The sequence below is a fragment of the Microcaecilia unicolor genome, chromosome 12, assembly GCF_901765095.1.
Source record: "Microcaecilia unicolor chromosome 12, aMicUni1.1, whole genome shotgun sequence".
Classification (NCBI taxonomy): domain Eukaryota; kingdom Metazoa; phylum Chordata; class Amphibia; order Gymnophiona; family Siphonopidae; genus Microcaecilia; species Microcaecilia unicolor.
Window position 1 is genome coordinate 4,545,615 of NC_044042.1, and position 10,925 is coordinate 4,556,539.

General features: G+C 45.7%; 1 protein-coding gene across 2 annotated transcripts in view; it reads left to right on the plus strand.

The window, feature by feature from the left end:
• CDK18 (cyclin dependent kinase 18) overlaps window positions 1–10,577 on the plus strand; it is a 76,227-nt gene extending 65,650 nt beyond the window's left edge. For both annotated transcript variants that reach the window (XM_030221630.1, XM_030221632.1), the window contains 4 exons: window positions 1,585–1,627; window positions 6,975–7,065; window positions 8,803–8,880; window positions 9,174–10,577. In XM_030221630.1, coding sequence (XP_030077490.1) covers window positions 1,585–1,627; window positions 6,975–7,065; window positions 8,803–8,880; window positions 9,174–9,208 — 247 coding nt within the window. In that variant the 3' untranslated portion in view covers window positions 9,209–10,577. The remainder of the gene's footprint in view (window positions 1–1,584; window positions 1,628–6,974; window positions 7,066–8,802; window positions 8,881–9,173) is intronic.
• The last annotated feature ends 348 nt before the right edge of the window (window positions 10,578–10,925 follow it).

Below are 10,925 nucleotides of genomic sequence, written 5' to 3' on the forward strand. Positions count from 1 at the left end.
AAAGAAGATGATGATTTCCAGAAGTATTTAGATGTAGCAATTCTGTTCTTTGCTTCCAGCACCAAAACTGCTATGCAAAGACACATACGTAAAAGCAAATTGCAATTAAGATATTCTCAGAAAAATCTCGACACTGCTGGTTTGGCAAACTGTACGATATTGCTGTTGCACACAGGTTTAAACATGCAGTAACTGTTTTCATTAATTGTCTGAGCACAATAGGTTTGAACTCTTTCCAAGAATTTTGTTTCCTACAGGCCAAACGTTTTGCTGTCCTGCAGTAGCCCTTGCCAGTCAGATTTTCAGGATATCCACAACGAATGTGGACAAACTTGATTTGCATACACTGCCTCCATTATAAGCAAATCTTTTTCATGCCCAGGGACGGCCTAAGGCAAGATGCTTCCCCTCCCTGGGCTGAGATGCTGCCCCCCTCCCCAGGGCCAAGTTGTGGGATCTCTCCCCCCCCCCCCCCTTCCTTCTTCCACCCTGTTTCCCGAGTTTACCTTCTTTCTTCTTGTTCCAAAACCACCGGCGGCCTCTTCTCTACTGCGGTCACATCAGAGAGGCAGACGCAGTAAAGAAGAGGCAGGTGCCAGCGGCAGCATTTGGGAATTGTGCCGGCTGCCGCTGGCTTTTGGAACATGAAGAAAGAAACTGAGGTGGAAGAAGGAAGGGGGAGATGCCGCTCCCCAAAAGAATGCCGCAATGGTCGGGCTTCCCCTGTTCATGCATATTCATTGCGGATATCCTGAAAACCTGACCGGCAAGGGGTGCTCCAGGACCGGACTTGGGAAACACAGCTCTAGGACACATCCAGGGTCTAGTTTCACTTATTGGTCTTTAGTTGTGAATAGTTATGAATCTCTTGTGAAATCAAACCATTAAAATTAGGCTTCCTTTTCTGAAGTAGGTGTGAAAACTGTAAGGCTGTGTGTTTATAGCTGTTTTAGATTCTGTTGATTTCTAATGTTTCAGCTTGCTTTTTGTATTTCTTACCTTTTCATTACTTTTTTATTCTTTAATTTTTTTAGTGCTGCATTTCAATTACAATTTGTAATCAAGATTAATTGTGTGATTAAAGGTATTATTTTATCTTCCCCCTCCCCCCCCCCCCCCCCCCCCCCACACACACACACACACTCACTTACGGCTCTTTATTACTCTGGGCAACAACTTGCCCAGAGTTACAAGGGTCTGGAGTGGGAAAAAAAATAAATAATGTACCTTTAATCACACTATTAATCACAATTTAAATTTTAATCGAAATGCGGCTCTAATTAAAATCCATACAGAAATCAGAGTACCCAGAAATGGGAGTGAGAGAGGAATGTATGTTGTGTAACAAGCACGGGGCGAAAATGCCCCCCCTACGCCAAATTTATATGAACCTGGCCAGAAGGAGGGCGCGACCATCCTAAACCTCTACTAACAACACAAGTCCTGAAGGGACTGGTCAGTCCAATGATGCAGCTTCTGATTTATTGTGGATATAAACTTGGAAGTTCTTGTCCCAAGGAATTTGTAGACACCCAATCAGACCTTGAACTCAGTAATATGTCCCTTCTTCTCTGTTTTTCTTAGGTTGGATACCGAAGGTCTAGACTTACTCATAAGCCTCCTTCTGGTAGGTTAACTCTCTCGCAGGTTGCAAGCAATGAGTACATTTGAGAATGCAGAACTCAGTTTACGTCCTTGGGCTTGTAGAGGGTCCAGTACCAAGGACAGAGACCTACAGACAGATTCCTGGATGGAAGGATAAAGAGGTGGATGGAGGTTAGGAGAGCAGAGATATGAGAAGAACTGAAAGGAGGAGGGGGATAAAGGCAGAAGGAGAGATGGATGAATTAGACATATTTTTGTCATGGTGTAGATTCTGAGTGTACAATCACTATAAACAGAATATACGATAATGCCATTCCCCAGTGGCTTCTGGAACATTCAGTTAAACAATCTTTTTAAGCCAAGAGATTTGTAAGCAGTAATTAGGAATACAGATGGGGTTTATAGGTGAGAAGGGAGACTGAGAGGTACTGACGGGCCAGTACTGGAGACTGTTCCTCTCTAGTCTTCTACCAGCAAGGAAGGAAGGGAGAGAATGGGGGGGGGGGGCAGGAGGGGAACCTACCAAGGGATTTATAACTGGATGTAGAGAGGTGTGGTAGCCCTGTTAGTCCACTCTTAAAGGTTATCAATAGAAATCAAACAAAATAAAACATGGAAAAGAAAATAAGATGATACCTTTTTTATTGGACATAACTTAATACATTTCTTGATTAGCTTTCGAAGGTTGCCCTTCTTCGTCAGATCGGAAATAAGCAAATGTGGTAGCAGATAGTATATATAAGAGAAACATCAAAGCATTACTTTGACAGTCTGACAGAGTGGCAGGGTGGGGGTATGCATGGGGACATCAAAGCATTTCATTGATATTCTAACAGAATGGGTGTTGGTAGGTGAGAGGAGGGTAATAAACAGAGAAATAAACAGAGAAATACAGCTTATGGTTTGTAATGGGTTAGAAAACCCAGATCCTTATTAAGTCCTGTTTGTTGGGTGTCAAAATATTCAATCATTCTTATTTCAAAGGTCTTACGTTCCTGTATTGTTTTAAAATTACCTTTCAGTATTCTTACTGTGAAATCACTGGTGCAGTGTTCTGGTCTTGTGAAGTGTTGGCCCACAGGGGTGGGGGCTTGACTGGCACCGGCTATTTTCATGTGATGTCTGTGCAGATTGAATCTTGTCTTAAGCATCTGGCCTGTTTCTCCAATATAGCATCCTTCATTACATTTTTACACTGAGCGAGGATAATCTCCAAGAATATTGCCTCCTCCCTCAAAACACCCAGGGAAAATCTGCTACAGTACAAAGAAAAAAAAGCCACAGACAGAATTCCCCTTGTAGTGACATACAACTCAGAGCTGGAGAAACTGAGGAAAATCATAAGAGACCTACAGCCACTACTTCAGGAAGATGAATTACTGAAAGAGATATTCCCATCCCCACCAGTGCTGCCTTCCGACAGCCACCAAATTTAAAACACAAGCTGATCAGAAGTAAACTTCCAACACAGACGGAAAAAGAAAAGGGCACGTTTCCCTGTAACTATGCCAAAACATTTCACAAGACCCCACAGTCAGTCATTCACAAAGGAAAAATATTCAACAAAGGACTATTTTACATGCTCATCTTCCAATGTGGTATATATCATTCAGTGTAAAAAATGTAACGAAGGATGCTATATTGGAGAAACAGGCCAGATGCTTAAGACAAGATTCAATCTACACAGACATCACATGAAAATAGCCGATGCCAGTCAAGCCCCCACCCCTGTGGGCCAACACTTCACAAGACCAGAACACCGCACCAGTGATTTCACAGTAAGAATACTGAAAGGTAATTTTAAAACAATACAGGAATGTAAGACCTTTGAAATAAGAATGATTGAATATTTTGACACCCAACAAACAGGACTTAATAAGGATCTGGGTTTTCTAACCCATTACAAACCATAAGCTGTATTTCTCTGTTTATTACCCTCCTCTCACCTACCAACACCCATTCTGTTAGAATATCAATGAAATGCTTTGATGTCCCCATGCATACCCCCACCCTCCCACTCTGTCAGACTGTCAAAGTAATGCTTTGATGTTTCTCTTATATATACTATCTGCTACCACATTTGCTTATTTCCGATCTGACGAAGAAGGGCAACCTTCGAAAGCTAATCAAGAAATGTATTAAGTTATGTCCAATAAAAAAGGTATCATCTTATTTTCTTTTCCATGTTTTATTTTGTTTGATTTCTATTGATAAGTGGATGTATAAAGACGTATCCCGTTCTATTGGGAAATGCAATTGCATATTTGGTGGGACGTAGATATGAAGATCACTTAGTAACTTATCAGCTAGGTACAAACGTTTCAGTAAGATCAAATGACTGTGTAGTGAAAGACTATGAAATTCAAAAATCATCCTTTAAAATATGGAAAGTAGGTTCTAATCAGGCACAAAAAACACTAATAAGGCCAGTCAAGATAGAACTTCAGGTGAAACTTGTCATAGAAGCAAAAATAATAACTTCTTCAAATACATAAAAAAACAAGAAACCTCAAAGAGTCAGTTAGACCATTAGATGACTGGAGGATGAAAGGGGCCGTAGAAGAGAAACTAAATTAATTTTTATTTTAGTGCTTACTGAAATGGATGTTGGGGAGATATCCACACTAGAGCTGTTCTTTGAAAGAGCTAGTTCAAAGGAACCATAGGTATTCATAGTAACATAGTAACATAGTAGATGACGGCAGAAAAAGACCTGCACAGTCCATCCAGTCTGCCCAACAAGATGAACTCACATGTGCTACTTTTTGTGTATACCTTACCTTGATTTGTACCTGTCCTTTTCAGGGCACAGACCGTGTAAGTCTGCCCAGCACTATCCCCGCCTCCCAACCACCAGCCCCGCCTCCCACCACCGGCTCTGGCACAGACTGTATAAGTCTGCCCAGCAGTATCCCTGCCTCCCAACCACCAACCCCGCCTCTCACCACCGGCTCTGGCACAGACTGTATAAGTCTGCCCAGCACTATCCCCGCCTCCCAACCACCAGCCCCGCCTCTCACCACCGGCTCTGGCACAGACTGTATAAGTCTGCCCAGCAGTATCCCTGCCTCCCAACCACCAGCCCCACCTCCCACCACCGGCTCTGCCACCCAATCTCGGCTAAGCTCCTTAGGATCCATTCCTTCTGAACAGGATTCCTTTATGTTTATCCCACGCATGTTTGAATTCATTGTGAAACTGATAGGAGCAAATTGACAAAACAAATAATTGAAAATCACCAGGATCTGATGGGTTTCATCCCAGAGTTCTAAAGGAACTTAAACATGAAACCAAAGACCTGATGCTGGTAATCTATAACCAAGGATTCAAATCTGCCACTGGACCCGAGGACTGGAGAATAGCTATTTTTTTTAAAGGAAGTATAGCAATGAAGCATACATTTTACAGACCAGTGAGCCTTATTTCAGAGCTGGGTAAAATTATAGAAACGAAATTACTGAACAAATGGATATGCAGGGCTTGATATAGAAGAGCGAATGCCTATTTAGCAAAGGAACATAATGTCGTCTTAATTATTAGATTTCTTTGAAGCTGTGAATAAGCCTGGGGATAAAAGACAGCCTGTGTTCATGCAGGGTATTGAGATTTTCAGAAGGTGGTTGATAAGGTCCTTCGTGAGAGAGAGAGATAGGATAGTAAGCAATGCCCTACTGTGGATTGGGAGCTGGTTATAAGATAGGAAACAGAAAGCAGGACTCGAAGGTCAGTTTTCCCAATGGAAAAATGTCGGCAGTGGAGTGCGCCAGGCAATCTGCTTTTCAACATATTTATAGAAGGGGGCAATTGGTGATATGATAAAATTATTCAGAGCAGTTCAATTACAACTAGACTATGAGGAACTGCAAACGGATTTTGACACTGGAGACTAAACATCGGGATGACAGATAATATAACTTAATATGACAATATACAAAGTGATGCACGTGGGGAAAAAGAGTCCCAGCGATATGTACGTGATACGGGTTCCGTGTTAGGAGTCGACACTCAGGAAAAGGATCCAGGAGTCATTGTGTATGGCACAGCGCAGTGCAGTGCGTGGCAGCGACAGCAGCCAAAAATGCAAACAGAAAGGAATAGAGAATAAACCAGAGAATCATCCTGCCTCTGTCGCTCCCTGCTGTGACTGCACCTTGCGTGTTCTGTGCAGTTCTGGTCACCACATCTCAACTCCTCTATGAAGAAAGGCTGAGGTTGGGGCTTTTCAGCTTAGGGGAGATGTGAGAGAGGTCTGTAAAATCCTGTGTTTACTCCTTCAAACAGGATTAGGATTAGAAGTCACTCCATGAAACGAAGATGCAGCTGATTTAGAACAAATGGTTTTCTCAGTCTGTGCGCAATTAAGGCAGTAGGTATTGCTGGGTTTAAAAAAACATTGTGGACAAGTTGCTGGTATAGAAGACCATTAATGTTTTGCCAGGTAGATGCCCAAACGGAAGAGATTTCCCTGATAAAAGCTGAGCACTTCCAATTAACCCATGTTACACCCCCTCGGGAGCCCCCCTGGACCAGCCCTGTCAGCCCATTGTATGTGTGGCATCTGGTGCCTCCACCTAAGCTGGTTTTAACGGGTGAGATTTCCCTCCTTTCTCCACAGGAAAATCTGAGCACTTCCAGGTAACCCATTTGGCTACCGTCAAAGACAAGATGCAGGGTTCAGAGGACCATTGGTCTGATTTAACATGGCACAGTAATAGCCATCACTCAGGTGCTAACCAGCAGCTCTTGAAATGATGGTCAGAGAAATGAAGCATGAGAATCACTGAGATGTACAATCTGTAATTCAGAAAGATTTTTATTACTAGCCTGTCCATAATAAGTCTTATTTATAAATTCCAGAGCAGTGTCAAGTGTTCACAAGGGGAGGGAGAGACAGCATCATATTGCACCTACACAAAATAAGCAGCTGCTGCAGATGATCAGTCCCTACCACTGAGAGCTTACCTTCGAATGAAGGCTGAAAGATAGGATGGGGTGGGACGGAGAAGGGGAGTTCAGGAGGGGAGGGAAGAGAGGATGTGAAAGTGGAGGAGTAGCCTAATGGTTAACGCAGTGGGATTTGATCCTGGTGGCCTGTGTTTGATTCCCACTGAAGCTCCTTGTGACCTTGGACAAGTCACTTAACCCTCCATTGCCCCAGGTCCAAAAACTTAGATACAGAGAAAGTACCTGCATATAATGGAAACAGAAGGGAGATCGGAAGGGAGAGGGGCTGAGGAGTTGCAGATACAGAGGTGCAAGCAGGGAAGGTCATGAGATGGCATTGGAATAGTCTCAAATGAAGGGCATGATGAGAACAATGGAACTGGAGTTCATAGGTCTCAGTAATTTAATGCCCGTCTCTATTTCAGTATGAAGCCAAAAGGCGAATCTCCGCTGAGGTGGGTCTACGACATCCCTACTTCAAGCCCCTGGGAGAACGTGTGTACAGCCTGCCTGACAGTGAGTGACCAAAGGGGAGGGGATATCCCCCCCCCCCCCACACACACACTCACCTCCCGTTTAATGTTCTGTTCACTGCACCAGTCTTTTTCCTCCAAGCAGCCTGAGAAGTAAAGCCATTTGTTTTCTGTCCTATCTGTTTCAGCCTCACCCCCTCCTCTCTGATGTGTCCCCATGCCAACAGAGAGTGTGTGGGAAGAAATAGGAGTGGAGGGGCTGGAGCAGGTTTCTGGGACTCGGCTCAGGGCAGAGTGGGAGAATAAGATAGGGTTACTATATTTGCTGTAAGAAAAAAAAGAGGACGCATGCCCCGCCCTCTGTCACTGACCCTCCAAAGAAAGCCAGATTCCTTCTCTTCCCCCCTCCTCCACCCACATGATTCCATTCACTACCCCTTCCCTCCCTCCCTTCTTTTGCCTTAGTGTGGTGCCCTGGTGGTCTCTTTTCTGCCCGGTGCGTCTGCAAACTGTCTTTCTCCCAGCACCAATTCATAATGGCTGCCGAGAGTTGAAGCAGTGACCTTGCAAGACTTTTGTGGAAGTCTTGCGAGACCGACGTTTGAACTCTCGGCAGCCACTTTGAATCGGCACCAGGAGAAAGACAGTCTGCAGACATGCCGGTAAAGGAGGGGAAGATAGGACAGCCTGCCCATTCCTCTGCAAATCTGTACAAACGGACAGGCTGGCAAACCCTGCCCTGTCAAAAACCGTACATATGGTAACCCTACAATAAGACACCCTTTTGCACAGGTCAGACCTAGGAGTGAAGGAACTGCTAAACGAGGGGAAGGTGAGGAGGGTTATACAAGAGGGGATGAATGTTGACAGGAGGTGGTAAGGCGGGAATTCTTGGGTGGGTGACATAAGAGGACAATTGAATGAGTTGCTTCGGGGTGTATGTGGACATTTATGTTGTTGCCTGTGGGGAATGGGAGACTAAGGCCTGTAGGGTTTTTTTTTCTAGAATAAGTAGGGGTACAGGGAATAATGGGGTGCATTGTGCATGCGTGGTGAAAATCTCCCTCTTAAAATTGCCCCGCCCCCATTAGCTTTGCTATTGGGGAGTGTCTTTTCTGCCATATTCCCTGAAGATGACTATAAATCACACTATTTTGTGCCAAACCCAGAGCATTAGGAATATTGCACTTGGCTGTGGCCAGTCCCTGATATTCGGATAGGAATACTGCATTATGAAATGTCTGGCTTTGCCCACTGTTAATAAACAGCACCAGCACATGCTGAAATGTGGCTCAGTCATCCAGTGGCGTAGCTATGTGGGGCCACGGGGGCCTGGGCCCCCTCAAATTTCCTTTGGGCCCCTGGTTTTGCTGTGGGGCCCCCAAACCCTGCCAGCTGCCTTCTCTCTCTTCCCCCTCACTTCCTGCACATGCCTTTTAGTAAAATTGAGCATGCTCAGTTTCACTAAAAGGAGCGTATGGGTCGTGAGGGGGAAGAGAGAGCAGGGCAGGCAATGCGGCAGCGCCGGAGAAGGCTTCAGCTGGCGGGGATTGGGGACCCCTGCCAGCCAAGGTATTTACTGCAGCAGTGGGTGAGGAGTGGCAGGACGGCGGGGCAGCAGACCAAAATTCCCCCCCCCCCCCCCACCTCAGACTCTGGCCTCCTCCCACTGCACGGTCTGGCTACGCCCCTGCAAGACATACTTAGGGCTCTGTCCTGCCAAGATTTTAGCAGCTCCTGTTCAGATAACGTTCTCCTCTTTCTCTCCCACCTCTCACAGATGCCTCCATCTTCTCCTTAAAGGAAGTTCAGCTGCAGAAGGATCCGGGGTACCGGAGTTCAATCTTCCATCACACAGGTAGGAGGAGACTGGGATGGAAGATGGGGGCCTCAGCATGTCCCAGCACGTAGAGGATATGTATGATGAAGGAACCAGTGGGGGGGGGGGGGGGGGGGGGGGGAGAACATAGTATAATGATATACTTTTGATGGCTGTTCAATCTCTATAACCTCTTGGGAAGGGGGTAATATATAAGCAGGAAAATAAGGAAATAGAAAAGTCATAGGTGTCTCCCCGTTTCCTCAGTACACATTTAAGCTCTTGGAAGCAGGGACCCTCTTCCTTATTTGGATTATGCTTTCTTCTTGCAGCTCGAGGGAAAAACAGGAGACAAAGTATATTTTAACGTGGATGTGGCTTCACGCCTGTGGTCACAGAGAAGATGAAGGGCGAGAGGAGGAGAGACCGCACTGACCCTCTTCCTTCAGTCCTGGCGGGAGGATCTGACCCAGGGACAGAACAGCAGCTCCTGTCGCCTCAGTTTGCCTGGGTCAAGAACTCTTTCGCCTGACTCAGATTTAAGGACAGGCAGAGGCAAAGACAGATACAGCCACCCCCACACTTATTCATTGACGACAGGGTTAAAATCCTGCTTTGCCCACTGCTGCTCCTTCCAACCTTGGGCAAGTCACTTCACCATCCATGGCCTCAGGTACAATCTCGATTGTGACCCCGTCGAGCATGGAAAAATGTCTGAATTGCAACTCACCAAGCTCAGATTTGGAAAAAAGCGTGTTAATTATATCTGAAGTCCAAATTCAGTCCGAAGACACGTAAACAAATGTATAGACATGAGTCCCGTGTATACCCTAGATGATCAAGCTGTAGACCCGCTCCCAATCCCCCTCGAATCTTTGAACTTCTGTTTGAGGAGGTGAGGGCTGAGCCACTCGGAAGCATCCCGAGCTGGAATCGCACTCTGATTGACACTCCCCCTCCCCCGCTCTGCCCACTGCACCACAGCCATCACAAGGGAGATGATGGACTGGAAGTGATCCTTGCACCCTCAACTCCTTAGCGCCCTGATCATCTGCACTACCTGCAGGACCCTGGAACCACTTTTACCTGCTGGGAAAAACTCTGTATGAAGAGGGTTATCCTCCAGGGCAGGTGAATTGTGTAGGGATTCCTGTTCTCTCCCCACCCCCTACTGGGAAAGCAAATAGAGAAACCCTCTGTCCCACTGAGGGGAGCCTGGGACTTCTCTTTCATTCAAAGGGGATGTTAGCAAAGGTCTATATATTAACCATTTGAGTACACTTGACGCTTCTGGGATCTTGCATCCCAATCTTAGAGCAAGGAAATGTATCCTGCTTTACTGATTCACCTCATGTCCTAGCAAAAAAGCACTTGATCAGGTCATGAGGACTGCAAGTCCCAGAATGCACGGCTTGGAGCAAACTCCAGGAATGTCCCATATGGCACAGAGCTGGCAGGGAGCACTTGATAAAAACATTAGTTGCAGGTCACAGATGCAGGTGGGCTATATTTAGAGTAATGAAATAGCTTTTCTTGAGAATCTGGTCTTTGTGAGACTAAAGTTTATCTATCGAGAACCGTCAAGGACCACAAGCACCAGGGCTCATGTCACCTGCACCCCTGGTGGCCTTTAGGTACTACAATGAAACTTAGCTAAACCAGATGGAGTGGAAGAGTAGCCCAAGGGTTAGTGCAGCGGGCTTTGATCCTGGAGACCCGGGTTCAATTCCCACTGTAGCTCCTTGTGACCTTGAGCAAGTCACTTTAACCCTCCACTGCCCCAGGTACAAAAACTTAGATTGTGAGCCCTCTAGGGACAGAGAAAGTACCTGCATATAATGTGTACAGTGCTGTGTACATCTAGTAGCACTATAGAAATGAGTAGTAATAGACCCTGAATACAAAGGACAGTATTGATTCTCAGTACCGCTGTATGGAGAGCACAACAGCAGTGATTCCTGACCTGAAAGGGACTCTGTACTCCTGTGCCCACTCTGCTTATTAGAGATTCTATCCAGGAAGGGCAGGGCCATGCCAACACGGTAAGCGCCGCAGGGGGGCGCCACGCCGTAGTTGTATTTTTA